This window comes from Aptenodytes forsteri, unplaced genomic scaffold (genome assembly GCF_000699145.1).
Source record: "Aptenodytes forsteri isolate BGI_AS27 unplaced genomic scaffold, ASM69914v1 Scaffold659, whole genome shotgun sequence".
Taxonomy (NCBI): Eukaryota; Metazoa; Chordata; class Aves; order Sphenisciformes; family Spheniscidae; genus Aptenodytes; species Aptenodytes forsteri.
This window is the reverse complement of record NW_008795299.1, coordinates 268,684-285,280: the sequence shown is the minus strand read 5'-3', so window position 1 is coordinate 285,280 and position 16,597 is coordinate 268,684. Positions and strand designations below refer to the sequence as shown.

The window sequence follows — 16,597 nt, the reverse complement described above, 5'->3', positions numbered from 1 at the left end:
TCCTCTTCTGAGCCACCCGCCTTCTCAAGGTGCTGTGACATTGCAGGGTGCACACACAGCCCAGCGCTAGCCAGAAGCAGCTCTGTTTGCATGCGATGGACAATCATGCCTGTCCTGAGACTATGAAGACAAACGCTAGCAGTCACATTATCTCTGTGCCTGGTGCTGCTATGGATGCCACTGAGTGCTGCTGGAGAGCCGCAGGCTATCATCTGGACAGATCCACACCACTAAAAGGTTGTTGGCAAACTGGCGACCATGCAGAGAAAAAATGATATGAAGGAATGGAAGACTTGAACTATAATCAGAAGTGTAGCAAAGGGGAGCAGGAGGAAAAAAATCTCCCCAGGCTGCCTTTGCAAGGGTTGCCAAAAAGCAGCATATACATCCAAGATGTGCCAGATGTTGCTGCTGCCCAGGAATGGGGCTGCAGGTCTGTGGTGGCGTCGTGAGCAGATGGCAATGGCTGGGAGGAGGAGCCCAAGGAAAGGTGGGAGGAAAGGAAGAGAGACCCAGCTGCCAAAATGTCTTGCCTTGGCTCTGCTCACAGTAAGGGACTTGACTCAGTTTTTGAGTGTATCAAAGAGAACTTTGAATGTTGACTTGCTTGCATGTGGTCTACAAGTACGCATGAGGTGAGGTGTCTTCTAATATTGTAAGATTCAATGGAAAGAAATGGGAGCTAGAGCAGCTCAAGCAGAATTTGCATGTAGGCTTGTGAATCTGGGGGCAGAGAGGATCTACCATGGGAAGGGCTCACCAGAGGTCTCGCACACTTGCCACCATTTGCAATCTGCTATCAAGATGGGATCTTTCCAAAGGAGTGCTCCCACCCAGCCATGGTGGGATGCAGAAATCACAGGGTGAAATTTTATGGCCTGTGTCACACAGGGATTAGACAAGCTGCTCCTTCTGGCTTTACAATGCATCAACCTACCAATCTTTCTCGAAACAAAGAAAAATCTGGACTGAAAGGATTTTATTAAGTCAGCAGCCAAACCCTGGAAATGGTATCTCAATTTATTTGGTCAAGCTGTGCTGAGGTGTACAGAGGAGGTAGAAGACCATGGAAAAAAGGCTGGTCTTGTCAGAAAAGCCTATGAACCAAGCAAGAGGGTTTTACATCTAGCTCTGCCACAAAGTCCCAAAGCCATGCTGCTCGCGCTTCGTACGTCAGCAGCTGCCTGGAGGTGGCTGATGCAGCCTCGGCTTTGCTGTCCAAGAGCAGCTGGAGACCTGCCTTGTGGCTCAGGAGCACTGGAATCCTACAGTGGCTCTTACCTTCTGAAAAGAGCAGACCGAGGAGCTGCCAGCTCATCCAGGGGGTCACCCAAAGCTAGCAGACATCTCAGAAATGCAGATTATAATTTTCTATTTCATTCCCCACCTATGGTGGAATTTCTTCCCTGGAAAGGGAGCTGTGAGGATAAACTCATTAACATCTGTGAAGTACAGATACTACAGCACTAAGTGCATTGCAAAAGCTCATGAGATGATTGTTAATTACATATTCAGTGCGGGGTTGTAATGGCATGCATTAAAAATGGCATGGGGTCCCCACTTTAAATAATGGGGATAAAACAGATTAAACATTTGTCCCTGTTCTGTGGGCTGAAGAACACAATTCAGAAATACTTCATCCAATATATTGTCATCTCAGGTACCTTTGTACCACACAGGGACAGAGTGAAACAGCCTTCATGTAACGTTCCCTAACCTGCACATATTTGGTCCTGTAATCTTACTAAATTCTCTCCATCATCAATGGAGAGAGACTGGCACTTTCATAATCCAAGCTCTGCCTGCATTATGGTAGGGCAGATCCTCTGCAGAGCAGAATCGCTCCCAGGCTCCTTCCAACTAAAGCAAATCTGTGATACAGGGGGAGCAGATGTCTTTAGTGAAAGCAACGGGTGGCCAAGTGGGAGACTAAGCTCAGTTCCCAGCTCAGTGTACCCCACAGAAGTGGATAACAGCATGGCAAAATGTTGGGGAGGAAACAGTGGGCAGCTAGGTAAAATACCAGGAATGACAAATGCCTGGGATGACTGAGAAGCTGGAACATCAGTGCCAAGATACTGGAGAAGTCTTCATCAGAAACATCGTAACTCCTGCTGAAAAGGACCTGGCTCAGCCCCTGCAATACAGCATTTTACTGCAGCCTGCACAGTAAAAGGTGTCCAAAAAAGGAGGACACTGATATGTGTGTTAATCAAGTGAAGAACCATCTACAAAGAAAAGGCATGGATCTGTCTTCCAGTTGAAAAAACTATAAATAGCCTTGCATACTTGCTTATCAGACTGGTTCGGCTGCAGGGATAATCTCCTGGAGAAAGCAATGGAAGCCCTGTTATGTTGGATATTTATAACTAGATGAAAGCCTAGAAAATGCACAGTCGTGTCAGTCTTGTGCTCGTGCCGCGAGATAGGGTGTGTGGGATCCAATTAGTCTCTTCAGTTTAATATAAGGTCAAGATGGCTTAGTCTTCCCAGCTTCACAAAAAACCCAAATCTGATCTCTTTGAGGGGCTGGTGCTGCTTAAGCAGCTACAGAAGCCAAGACAAGGGCATGGTGAGACAGTCCCCCAAAACGTCATGATGGTCCCACATCACTGGAGACTCTTTGCAGGGAGCAAGACATGACCCTTCTCTGGACAAACAAAACAGAGGGGTCTTGTTTGCACCACAGAGAGGTCTGATGTGCCATGTCTCGGGCAGGTAGACCATGGGAAATGCAACTCTGATGAACTGATCTAACGTGACCAGTAACTCATCCTCTCCAAATCACCTGGCCTGGTGCCAGGTTCCCCTAATAGTCTGCTTAACAGATCATGACCCTGACCCCAACCCCTCAAGTTCGTTGAACTGCCTTTGCCAGATTATCTGCAGAGCACCAGGACCAACTAGAGTTAATGCCGGTGGATTCCCCAGAGCCTTGGCCTGCCATGGCCTCTGCACTGAACTGGGTTTATCCAGGTCAGGACAGCTGCTGGAGGCACCAGAGCCTGATTCCCAAGCACTGCCACATGAAGGGAGTCAAGCCAGGACAGGCTGGGGGTCGGCGAGCAGAACAGGGTTACGGTTATCCCCTGGGAGCCTCTGCACATGTCTGTATCACAAGTGGATTTGTTCATGGATAGGTGTGTGGCGATTTCTGTCCTCCTGGGCTGTGAACATACACAGGGTGTCTTGTGCAAAGGGAGGGAGCTGCCTAATTTATAGGAGAAGTTGGGTTTTGTGATGCTGTGGGCAGGGAGCCACGCCCAGGTGCTCAGTCTCCGTGAGATCCACTGCTCCGGGCAGCGTCCCCTAGCCTTCCTTGGGTCTGCTCATCCCCATCAGGCAGACAACGAACATCCCAGGGACTACAGGCAGCCCTCTTCTGCCCTCCATCTCCTGCTCCTCCAGGTCCCCCTCTCTCTCTCCTCTTTCTAGTTTTAGCCCTGCTCCTCCCTCATCGTCTCTGGGTTGCCTGTCACCTCCAGGGGCTCAAACTTTCCTCTTCCAGCCCCATCATCACCACTGCCACACTATATCCTTCAGCACAGCCATGTGGCATGTCCTTGCCCACATGCCCTTCAAGCCTCTATTGCAGGCATCTGGCTGGTACTCAAGGGCACTTGGGAAGTCCAGTACTGTCATCCTGTGCCAGGACTCCAGGAACCTCTCCACACTGCTCTTTCCAGTTGACTGGCTGGTACTTTTGGGAAGAAAGTGATCTGCGTGACACTTCTAGACAGGAGGGTGCGTCATATTGCAAGAGCAACAAATGGCTTCAGGAACCCTGCCAGACCCGGCACCACCATGCCTTGCTTCAATGGTCATAGCGTAGCGAACTCCAGCGTTACTCCAGAAACTAACCTGGGAAGAAGGGAGAGATGTTCCACTAGACCTTCAAGACCACAAATTACCCTGGCCCCTTGTGTTCCTTAATAGGGGGACCCAGCAGGTTTGCAGCTCCCTAGACCAGCTGAACACACTCTTAGCCATTTTCACACCACATACAGACCTGTCCCAAAATCAAGGTTGCTCCCAGAAGTAGGAGGACACTTCAGGAGAACCCTTTCACCTCCTCTTTTTCCCTCCCAGAGGTTTCTTTGAACTTGACAGCTCCACTAGGACCTCCCCTCAGAACAAGAGCACAGAAGGCAGCAGGTACAGGAAAGTAGATGTTACGTGCACAGCCAGAGCCAAGTCCGAGGAAGCAACTTAAGCTGGCCAGAGAAGATAGCTTGGGGAGTGGGCTGGTTGAGGGTAGTCAGGCAGGCAGCACAGAGGCAGCACAAGGAGCAGAACTGGGGTTGAAGCTGCGCCAGGGTGGGGGAAAGCCAGCTCTCCCACGGTGAGATGGAAGACACCTCTGGTGGGGTTCTCAGGTAAAGGTGGACCTGAGCAGGAGGTGACCTGAAGGGCCCAATGAAGGCAGGACACGTCGCTCTCGGGTTTGCCACCACCACAATCTCTGATCCTCCACTCCACATATCTCCTCATCCCAGTCTGTGCCACTAAACCTGCTCTCCCCCTCTGCTCCCCAAGAAACTTCCATGGCTCCGACACCCACCATAGCGTGGAGAGCTGCATCATGCCCCGACCACCCCTATACCCCTGCCCTGCCATGGGGACAGGCACCCATTGGACCACCTGACTGCGGCACGCAAGCTCACCATTGACTGGGCTACAACCCCCTCCATATGCCGCCTGTGCTGTCATCTCGGACCATCCTGTTGGGCCCCCTGTCTACATCATGCCAAACCCATCTGCCTCCTGCCAAACCTGTCTGCTTCCTCAGCTCTTCCCACTCCCACATCTCCTGGTCTCCCCCAGACCTCCTCCCCCTCATCCACCTCTCCCCTCCCCACCATCTCCTTGCTGCTCTCTTGCTTTGAGCCTCACCTCTTCTCCAGCCTCCCAGCCCCACCAGACTTGAGCTTGGCAAGCCTGTCCCAACTGAGCTCCTCACCCCATCCCACCCGCACCAGGGGAGGTGCAGCGTTGAGGATGAAGAGCTTTGGGCGCAGGGTCCCCAGGGAGGGGGCAGACACGCGTGCCACGAGCACCTACCGTTCTCAGGGTGCTCCATCTCCCCGATGCTGCCGTCGGGCGTGGTGCGTTCATAGTGATCCTCAGGCAGGGCTAGCGGCCCAATGCGGGGCCCCGATGATGATTTGCTGCTTGGGGTCTCTGACTCCTCCAGCCCACTGTCATAGTAGCTGTGCTGGGAGGGATCCTGCAGGTCCTGAGCCTGGCTGGCTGCAGAGAATGTCACTCGGCGATGAGGTAACTGGGAGAGAAGAGAAAAGCTGTTGCATCACCCACCCAGCAGATGAAGGCAAAGGGGGGGGGTCATCAAACCTGACGCCTAAACAGAAGCAGAGTGCTCCTGCCCAGTGCTCCCGACACCAGCAGGGTCCATCATCAGCCCCCCACAGCCAGCCCAACAGACACAGCACCAGGCTCCACCCCAGCCAAAAGCACCCCATCAGATACCACCCCATGCAGAGAGCACACCTTGCATGGTTCCTGCACTCCCCTGACGCAGCAGCTCCCTCCACGGCTCATGCCCCAGCCTCCTTTTTCACCCAGAGACAACCCTGGGCAGATGCACTCTCCCATGACAGGCAGGCTCCAGAAAGGTCTCCCATTAGCACAACATCCTGAATCATTGGCCCCCACCCTTCTTCCGGGGTCTCCACTTTGCACTCAGACTCTGCATGCACCCTTGGTGCTCTCAGAGACCCACCTGGCCGAGCCCACCTCTCCCAAGAGCCTCTCTAATGGGATCATGGCCCAGCACAGAGCTACTGTGACACCATGCCTCACCTTCCAGCCTCTGGCCTGACACGATCTCTCATCCTAAGAGGTTCTCCATCAAGGGTCACCATCACTTCTTTTGTCTGCTCGTTAAACGTTTCAAAGACCCTACTTCACACTTTCCCCAGCTTTGCCTCATGTTTGGGAGGAGCTCCCTGCAAACAGCCATTAAGCTACATCATTATCCTCCTCCAAATCCTTCCATAAAATCCTTCTTTGTCATGATTACCGAGGAGCGGAAAGGGTAGCACAAGTTCATAGGGCAAGAGCAGGATGATGAGCGCACAGAATGAAACAAACACCAAGAGAGAGAAAAACACACAAAATCACCCATAAATGTAGGAAGGAGCCCAAGAAAGGAGCTATTTGATGGGGATCTGAAGGCGATCAGGAGAGAGAGGAACAAACACAACATTTAGGCTGGATACCTTTTTTGCTGATGCCTTTACTACAACTGAGTGGCAATCAGGCGTCCCACACAGCTAGCACCAGCGAGGAAGGGGAAGGAATAGAGGCTAACCGAGGGAAGGAACACACAGGGAGCATTTAGATGAGCTAGCTGCTTTTAGGTTGGTTGGACCTGATTAAATTCACCCCAGGTGCTTAGAGACCTGATTAAGTAACTTCAGAGCTGTTAGGGCTTTCTTTTTTTTTTTTTTTTATACTTTTTTAAAAGAATTTGTAGAGAATCAAGGAGCTTCCAGAAGACTGGAAGTGAGCTAAAATAGTGCCTGTCTTTAAAGATGAGAAAAAAGAAGAGCTGGAGAATTATAAAACAGTTAGCTTAATTTCAGTTCCTGGAAAAATACTGAAACAGATAAAAGAACTCTTTGTAAGTACCTACAAGATAACAAGGAAATGAGTAACAGCCACTGTAGGTTTGTCACAAACAAACATGTCAAGCCATTGAACTTCTTCCTTTGAAAAGACATCAGGCCTTGTGTATGGAGGAGGAGCAGTAAATGTTGTATCTTGACTTTAGGAAGTTTTTTGACACTATTTTAGACAATATTCTCATAAGTAATGCAGGAATTACTGTAGGTGCAGCTTAGTACTTCTCTGCTTAGGTAACGTAGTGCAATTCACTGCAGGGTGGATGCAAAGCATTTAGAAAGTTGTATTCAGAAAGTAATTATTGAAGACAGGCCTTTCAGCTGGGACGATGTATCAAATTAAATTCTTCAGGTTATGTCCCGAGTCCATTGCTAGCCTGTATTTTCATTAACCGCTTGGATGACAGATGTGGAATATATCTGTCACATTTGCACACTTGGGAAAAATAATCACCACACAAGCCGCAGTCTGGCTGAAGGATTGGGGGGGTTACAACAGATCATGGGTTGACTATCCGTCAGCGGTGTCAATCTCTCACCAAAAAATGCATCTATATTGGCATGCGTAAACAGGCGCTTTGTCTTTGAGTCACACAGGGATCTGTCTGCTCTGCTGGGCTCAAGTAGGACTTCAGAGGCAGAGCTGTGTCCAGTCTGGGCACCACTTTCAAGAACACGTGCACCAGTTAAGCAGAGAGAAACTGAAACAAGCAGCTGTTAGAAATCATGACAAAACATAAAAAGACTGAGGAAACTGGTTTGGGGAAGAAAAGGCCAAGGGTGGCAAAGGCAGCACTCTTCAAGCTCATAAAAGCCTTCTGCAAAGAGAAAGCTGCTGCTTTTGACCACGGACAGACAAGAAGGAATGGCCTTCACCTGCAGCAGGGAAGACCGAGGTTAGCCACTATGGAAAAAATACAAGGGTAGGTTTAGCCAAGTGCGATAGATTGCCAAAGCAGAAGGTGCAATCTTTGTCATGAAGGCATAGGCAAGCACGTCTCAGGAGGCCTTCATGTACAGCTCTGGAGGATCTGAGGTCAAGGCAGTCCTGCCCGCAGCAGAATTGTGTGCAGATGACCCTCCAGACGTCACCTCCCAGCCCACTTTGTAGGCTGTGCAGCTGCGTGAAGCCTGCAAAAGCCTTCACTGCACAGACATCACTGCCCACCACGCCAGGCAATGCTGTCCCATAGCTTCCTCCTGCACCACAACTGCCTGTCTGAAACTGCTTTCCTCCACCACCATGGCTCACCCCTAGCTCGAAGATTCTGCTTTCACTCTGTGCTTGGAAAACACCAGACAAACAACTAGGGCTCCTTGGGGTGCCTGCAGTAATACAAACAGCCTCAGAAACCCAGCCTGTGACAGCTACTATCCCCCCCCCCGAGGGGTCTCCTTCCAAATAGCATCACTTTTACCTAAAAACCACCTCCTTTAAATGTCAGATCCTGCCTGGCAGCCTTTGAAAGGGTTCTTTGCCTCACTGCAGGGCAAAGGCAACCCACACTCAACCCCACTCCCCTCCAACTGACCCTGCGTGGCAGCATGGCACTGACGGGAGCTAGTGCCCACCTCAAACACTGCACAGTCCCCACCATGCTGTGACCAATGCACTACTTCAAAAATAACAGTAGCTTGTGTCTGGCTGAAGCTACTCACCTGGAGAGCCTTGTTCTGGAGTCACGGAAAGACACTGCATCCATTTGTCTGGCACTGACTTACAGAAATTGGGTTTTGTTTGACCTTCCTCTGCTAGGTTAAAGAGCCTTTCAGCACGCGGTGTTTTCTACACAAGAAGTTGCTTGTACAGTGCAGTCAAGGCACCCCTCAATCTTCTTTTCGAGAAGTTAAACAAACTGGGTTCCTTAAGTCTCAACCTGCAAGCCAGCAAGTCAGTCTCGTGGCCCTCATCTTTACTTGCCCCAGTTTTTCCCCATTCCCCGTCAGAGGCGATCCCTGCAGGACTGCTGACGCCATCTCACCAGGCCTTTCTGCAGAGCCTTGCTTCTCCTCCCACCTCTCAGGTTTTTTCATCTGAGGACTGTATTAGCCCTTTGGTGGGAGCACTGCGAGCACTCAGGCTGAACTACTCATGCAGTGTGACCCTTAAATCCATTTTAAAGTCACTGCTTTCCAGGATATAAACCAGCATTCCCTATTTCTCAATGTACAGCTTTGCATTTGGCTGTGTTAAAATGCACTTTGTTTAAATGGGCCCAGTTTACCAAGCGATCTGGATTGCTCTGCATGACTGCTCTATCTTCATCATGATCTCCCACTCCACCAATCTCCGTGTCAGCTGCAAATTTTATCAGCGGTGATTTTATATTTACTTCCAGATCATTGATTACAACGTTGAATGGCAGCAGGCACAGTGCTGCTGCCGAAGAGCTCCTCCAGGAGAACCTCATTCCACGAGGACTCCTAACCAACGACTGTCTTTCTTCGCTAAGCTGTTGATAAACCAGATCTTCATCTATCTAACAATGCTTTACTTATAATGAGTAGTGTTAATTCATAATAATAATAATAACAACATAACGCATTATCAACTCGGCATCTTCATCAAACGCCAAGTTGAGCAGCTGCACGCTGTAATCTCGCACCGACATAAAACCAGCTCTGCTGCTTCAGACCCACAGGTATGCCTAGAGCAGATCCTGTTCCTCATAGTGGCCAGGAGCAGACGCCTGAGGAAAGGTTTGAGAGCTGGACCTGTCATGTAATGACGCTGCCCAGTATCTCTTCCCATCAAACTGTGTTGACTGACGTCAATGCTACTTCCATCATTGAGTTTCCTGCCTTAGCTATTAATCCAGTTGTTCCCTGAGGCTGGCGAGGACACACAGCATCCCCATCACTATTCCAGCTGGCTCATGGCATCACTGCCCTCCCACTCCTCCTGGCCCATCCTGGGCCAGCTTGGTCCCCAGCTCCATTAACACCCCCAGATCACAGAGCTCCTACTCCAGACCTTTGAAGACTCTTTGGCGCAAATTATTTTATTCGATTATTTCAAATATCGCTATTTCAAGGAGATGATATTTTGAATGTCTTTGCTGGTTACCAACGCATTGGCAGGTACTGCATCCTACGTTGTTCTGTCTCAGTCCAAATTACTAGAACTCTTTATTGAATACTTTAGCATTTTTCTACATAATTAACAATTTTGCATTCTCCATTTGGAAATGACAATTACTGGATTCTACCTCTTCCTAGCACATTTTTTAAAGTACTCCTTATTATGTTTAGCTTGTCAAAATTGATTTTCCCCCAACGTTTTTGGCTTTCCTTGTCAATTTTCTACACTCCATAACTACTCATTTCTACTAATTGCTATGCACTCCCTCCCTTTTCCCTCCCCCACCCCCAGTATTTATTGTTTTTCTATTTCTAACTGCTGTCTCCGCTTTGCCACTGCACTGGAATGGGATTTGGGGCAAAGCTGTCTATTTTCTTAGCTGAGGAATTGTGGCTCTGAAAAAACTCCTTTCAAGGGCTCCCCAGTGCTTGCTCTTATATTCCTGAGGGGGACACCTGCCTGTGCCAGCCCGTACATATGAGGAGGAAACGGAGCCCCCGTCCCCCACTTTCCGCAGGGAGCACCGGCACCAGCGGCTGCCTCCAGCAACGGCGGGTGCTCTGATGAAGACATTCATCTCCTGGTAAATCCTGCGGGTTTCTGTTGTGCCGCAGCTCAGCTTTTTTTCCTGAGCAAGGAATCATTTGCAGCTCATACGTTTAATGCCCCCCATCCTCTGTGAACTGCTCTCACACCTTTTTGAGTCCATGCCTGCTTTTGGCCTCAGTGGCATCCTGCAGCAATGAACTCTCCACCCATGTGCTACACGGAAAAGCACTTCCCTTTGGTTTTACAGCTGCTGCCTGGTAATTTTTCCTTGAACTTCTCCTACCTGTGGGGTTATGAGAAAACATGAGTAATTGCTCCTCGCTCTACCCCTTTCCAGTTTCACAGATCCACGCTGCATCCTGCCCCGCTGTGTCCTCTGCAAGCTGCAGCACGCAAGTATGTGCAGCCTGTCCTCCTGCAGATGCTGGGCAGGTCGGGCCAGCTTTGCTGCCCTTCTCTGTGCCTGTTCCAGCTCTGCCACAGCCTTTCAACAACGGGGAAGCCAGGGTCACACCCACGGTTCCAGTTTTGGGGCTTATCTGACAGTAGCAGGGACTTGTTTTGATGAGAAATTTTCTCAGGCTCTCCCCAACAGCCTTCCCCAGCCTGGTCCTGGCTGCACACCCCAAAACCCCCCAACACCAGTCCCTGGCAAGGGGCTCCTCTGTCCTGATGCCCTCTACCATGAGGGTCCCCACCCACAGGTGCTGGAGGGGGACTAAGGGGACCCCCTCCCTCCTCAGCCCCACTCTGCTCCCTCCTGCATCTTCCCTTCATCGCAAACATCTCCAGCTCTCATCGGGACCCATACCAAGCTGATTCTCCTTGTTAAACCCAGGGAAAACAAACTCAGCCAAAACAAGAGCAGTGCTACGAGGAAACAGGGCTGCGGAGTGTCACACCAGCTCCCCCCAAATGCACGGCATCACTGCCTACACAGACGGCATGGGACGGGCGGCAGGAGATGTGGTCCCGTCTGACAGACCAGAAATTGCGCTGTTCACAAAGAAAACCTTAAAATCCACCCTGGGCACCCTTTTTCTGCTGACAGGAATGGTGCAGTGCAACAACCCCCACAGAGGTGACACCCCCCCCTCGAGCGCCAATTAACACTGGAGTGGTGGAAATATCAAAATTGTTAACTACCTCGCTGCTGATCCAAAAGCAGGATCCGCAGCTAATGGGCTTATCTGGCAGCCTCCAATTGCTCCTGCACCTCCCCACATGCCAGAAGCCTCAACGGCCTTTCAGCCAGCTGCCAAAGGAGCTTGCTTCCCCAACAGCAGCCACAATGCAGCAACTCACAGGGCTGAAAGTGAAAGGCAATGTCGGACCCAATGCCCAGAATATAAAAATAAGTGACAAGGGAGCCATTGTAGCACATGAGTTAGTCAACTTCAGATTAATTCATGAAACCCTCTCTTTTACAAACCAACCTGGAGCTATGCAACATCCCTGGTTACTGAAAAAAAAAAAGATAAGCCCAGGGACCATGCCCCAAACTACACAGATCCAGCTTTTCATGTATGGAGGCTTTGCTGCTTTGGAGAATTATTTTATTTGCTAGTGGCATGTCTGGAGAGGAGCACAGCTCCAGCGCAATGCAACACAGGCTTTGGAGCAGGAGGCTGAGGAGAATATTATGCCCACGGAAACCAGGGCAAGCCTCGAGGAAAGCTGGACCTGAATTGCCAAGAACTGTCCAGGGCAACACTCTAGCTCTAGGGAACAGGACACAAGCTCAGCTCGCGGCCATAAACAGTCGACCATTTTACAGCTCGTCCGAGCAGCATGTGCTTCCGATGGTGTTTTGGGGTGAGGACAGAGTCAGAGCAGATAGCTCTTCCCATCCCTTCCAGTTCTGGTCTATCTGACGTTCATGAGGTCTTGTTCGATGGCTGTGCTCTGCCCACAAATCCTTGTGTCCATCCCCATCCGAGTGTCTGAAGTGAAGGTTGTTCCCAACAACCCTTTAGCTCCTTCACTGTTGACAAATGAAGCTACAGAAGGAATCCACAACTGGAGGACAGACGCACAGAAATCCATGTGAATCACACCTCCCAAAACCAGGTATTATCTGAAAAGCAACTCTTCTAGGTGGCTGTTTGCATGGCTTCCATTGCTGACAATTAGCAAGTGCTGACCTTGCAGTCCGAAGAGAGGTGCTACAAGTCCTGCTGAAATAATGATAGCAGAACAGCCATCCTAAAATGGACATCAGATCCCAAGGCACTATTTAATGAATAAATCTGGGTAAAATGTGGGCTGGCTCCACATAGGTGCCCTGAAGCCTCCTGAAATTTGCATGATGCTCAAAGAAGCCGCCAAAGCCCGGTGCCAACCTGCCTGGTCAGATCGAATTTATCTAACTCATAGCAAGATCTAACGCAATTAGAAACCCATTTAGACAGCCCCAGGACATAGATTGCCTAACCTCTCAGCCTATCAGAGCTCTGAGCCCATCAAGGATGTGCAATTTGGCTTTTCTTTGGTTGAAATGAAGACTGGAAAGGAAAATATGGAAATAAATCATCTGAAGGGTGAATCATAAAAACTAAAGGGGTCATAATCTTTATGGAATAATGTCTAAATTGGACTGACCGTGGTGTCCTGAAATGTCTATCACCTTCAAGCTGATAATAGAGCCATTTTGTAGATAGTTGGCATAGAGCAGAAATTGCTCGGTACACTGAAGGGGGTCTCATAATCACGTTAAAACCATCTGAAGATCCCAGGGAGAAAAAGGTTCCAGGACTGGGAGTAACACTTGAATAAAGCCCTCGAGGAATCCAACAGCTGTAGAGTGGGAAAATAATGCTGGGAAAATAATGAGCTAATCTGGCTCCCAGTTGCACCCAGTGGAGCTGACAGATAGTACTGAAAGCTCTGGGGAGAGCAGGGGGTCCCAAGCCATAGACTCAGGACTCTAAAAGAAGAGAGATAACCAGGAACACTTCAACAGAAGACTTTGCATAGAAAAAATGTCAATTTGTTGAAATCAGATCATTTTTCAAGTGAGTTTCTTGTTTCAAAGTTGGGGCAGGGGGGATATCTGCTGACATGTAAAAATGAAAAAATGATGCTCTTGCAAAGGTAACTTTCACTTCAGAATTCAAGCCAAGTATTAATTATGAAGCTAAATTCAAAAAGGTCAGTCAGAATCGTGCCTTTAGAAATTATTAGGAAAAAAATATATATTTATACATCTATATCTGTTGATTGACTTGAGCCAAAATAGAAAAAAAAAAAGTCAATTCCTGCTGATTTGTTTTCAAATTGAAAATTTTCGTCTGATGGCAACCCTGTTTTCTAACCACCTCTATTTCCATAGGCAAAGGGCAGAAGCACCAACACGCTCTAGACATCGGCAGAGCCCTTACTTTAGTGGTCTGCAACCAACCCGTACCTAATGATGAATGATGATACTGGGTAAGACAAGCCTGCATTTGGAGAGATCAAACAGGTAAGACAAGTAATATTGTAAGGCTTGTTAAGGCCACTTATCTTGCCTGCGCTGGTCTGGCATTACCACTCTTACCGACACAGGAACCCTGGTATGGATGAGATGAGGACAGCTTTCTTTTACCCTGTCCTCAAATCCTGGGTGAGCTGTCAAGTCCTTGCAGATCGTGGCTCAAGAAAAATTTCCTGAACATTACAGGTTTCTGAGTTCTCTTCTCTGGGCAAGAGACATCCTGATAGTCCTTAATAAACTGTGATCTACTTGAAATCCTTGGAAAAAACAGCCCAAGCTCCTCCAGGCACTCCCAGGGCCTTGAATCACAACACCCCAAAAGGTCTTGCCCAGCCTGAATAATAATGAAGGGCTCTTCAAACATCTGAAACACTGATTTTGCTTTCTACTGGGCTTGAGTGCTTTTGATGAAGAAGCAGAAAGATTAACAGATTAGTGTAAGAGGAACATCAGATATCACATTAGCAAGACATTTAGAGCACGATCTCAGTCCTGAGCTCAGACAAGAAGTTCCCCCCCACAGCAGGGACAGATATCTGTCAGAGTCTCCCTGGCAGCAGCTTTGCAGCTGCTCAAGAGCATCGGGGAGTTTGGAGCATGTGAAAACCAGGGCACGTGGGAGCTAAATAGCTCCAGGCTTTCAGGTTGCTTGGGCCTTTAGAGTTGTCTCAGAGGAGCTGAATCAGGGTGCTCTGCTCCGACAACTTCGCTACGGAGCAGGATCAGTTCCAAGGGAGAGGTGGTGATTTGCTGCCCTCCCAAAATGATGGCTCTAAAGACAGCTTTGATGAAACCTGCCAAGATCAGTGGCTGCCCAACCGTGCCATATTTAGATAGTAGGTCAGGAGGTGGGTATTTTGCAAGTGAAGAGGTGCTCAGAAGGATGTTTACCTCCCAGGGCAGGGGCATCTTTAGGGATCTTTGGGCAGGACCCACAAGGCATGGCTGTGAATGCCAAAATGGATGTAGATGAGATAACGTACGAGCTTTCTCCTGCCGTCCTAGCAGGTCACTGCCACAAACCTACTCTCCCACCCACTCTTTCCTGTGAGCATCTGAAGGACTGAGGCAGTAAACAGCTTACACCACAGGAAGACATGGATGCAAGACAACTAGGAGATGTTTTTCAGGGATCCTGGGGAGTTGTTTTCTTTCTGTTCCTTTGCCCGACCTCTTCTTCCTCTTGTGCTCTCAACCACAGGGTTGAGTCGGGAACCCCACTAGGAAAAGAAAACTATACTGCTGGTGGGATATGGAAAGCAGGTCCTCAAGGGTGCAGACTAAGACCTCCAGAAAAGTCCAGAAAGTCAGAGAGAAGACAAGGTCAACAGGGGACCTACTGGGGGAAGGCTGAGTGGGTCTGAGTCGCAGGTGATCCTGGCTCCCAGAGGTGAAACGAAGACCGAGCTTCATCCAGGTTGGACTGATGGACGCTGCAGCTGGCATCAGAGGTGACAAGAAGAGGGGGACCAAGGTTCCAGAGGTGGCCTGTGCCCCTGCAGCCAGGCTCCTCCTCACCCACGTTCAATCCTTCTCTGCCTCAGCCCAGCAGACTGCATGCTTCCTGGGGCACTGAAGGAGCAGGAGTGGGAAAAGTCCCTTTTGGAGTAATCTCCATCGTCCATCTTGGTTTCTCCCAAGAGCAGAGCTTGGGTTGTGTAACTGCAGTTTGGATGGACTGGCTTGCAGGGCAGTACATAGGAGCACAGCTCTCCCATGGAGATGGGCTGTGCCTGGAGTTTCATGGGCAGGTACTCTGACACGACAGGTTTGCGTGGGGATGGAGGGTGGAGGTGGGGGAGGAAGGTGCTTTGGGCTTGGCACAGGGCTCAGCTCCAGGGGCAGCGTTCAAAAGAACATGCCGGCAAGAGAGAGATTTGGCAGTGTACTGCAGGGGCTGAATGTCCAAGACCCCACAAACCATGAAGGGGAGCTCCTGCTCTTTGCGACCCACACCGGCACAGCCCCACATGAGTCAGCCCGTGCACAGCTGCACGGCTCTTGCACACTATTCACGCCAGGGTCCCGGGTGGACACCAGCTCCAGGGACACAAACACACAGCATCCACCTCTTTGCTGCTGCCCCACGCCCTCCTGGGACTGCCCTCCCCACCGTGAGCTGACACAGTTCCCAGGGACAGAGCCAGTCTGTGCCCCTTTGCTCCACGCATCCTTTAGCCCTCGCTCTCCCCTGCAACACCCCACCCCATCCTGCCCTACATCATGCACCCTCTCATTACCTCAGCCTCCTCTCCATCCCATCCCAGAAAATCTCCTCTCTGTCCTGACCCGGGAGCACCCCACCCTCCCCCACCTTCAGCTGCGTCCCACCCTCTGCCTTTCACCTTATCCACTGCCTCCCGGCTGCTCTCTGGGTGGAGGGACCACAAAATGCCTGGGGACACACCCCGTTGCAGTATCGGGTTTTGCCCCAGGATTTGGGTGACTGATTAAGCAGGCTGCAGGGCTGGGCCCTGCTCCAGGCTGGCCTGTGCATGCAGGGAACAGCACTGCAGCTGAGAGCCCGGCCGAGCGGGCAGAGCAGTGCTGGGAATACTCCCCTGCAAAACCCCACCCCATCCTGCCCTACATCATGCACCCTCTCATTACCTCAGCCTCCTCTCCATCCCATCCCAGAAAATCTCCTCTCTGTCCTGACCCGGGAGCACCCCACCCTCCCCCACCTTCAGCTGCGTCCCACCCTCTGCCTTTCCTTTCACCTTATCCACTGCCGCTGCTCTCTGGGTGGAGGGACCACAAAATGCCTGGGGACACACCCCGTTGCAGTATCGGGTTTTGCCCCAGGATTTGGGTGACTGATTAAGCAGGCTGCAGGGCTGGGCCCCG

General features: G+C 50.3%; 1 protein-coding gene across 1 annotated transcript in view; it reads right to left on the bottom strand.

The window, feature by feature from the left end:
* PCDH1 (protocadherin 1) overlaps window positions 1-16,597 on the bottom strand; it is a 47,191-nt gene that overhangs the window by 20,523 nt on the left and 10,071 nt on the right. Inside the window, exon 4 of the mRNA XM_009279349.2 lies at window positions 5,062-5,281. Within this exon, the coding sequence (XP_009277624.2) occupies window positions 5,062-5,281 (220 nt within the window). The remainder of the gene's footprint in view (window positions 1-5,061; window positions 5,282-16,597) is intronic.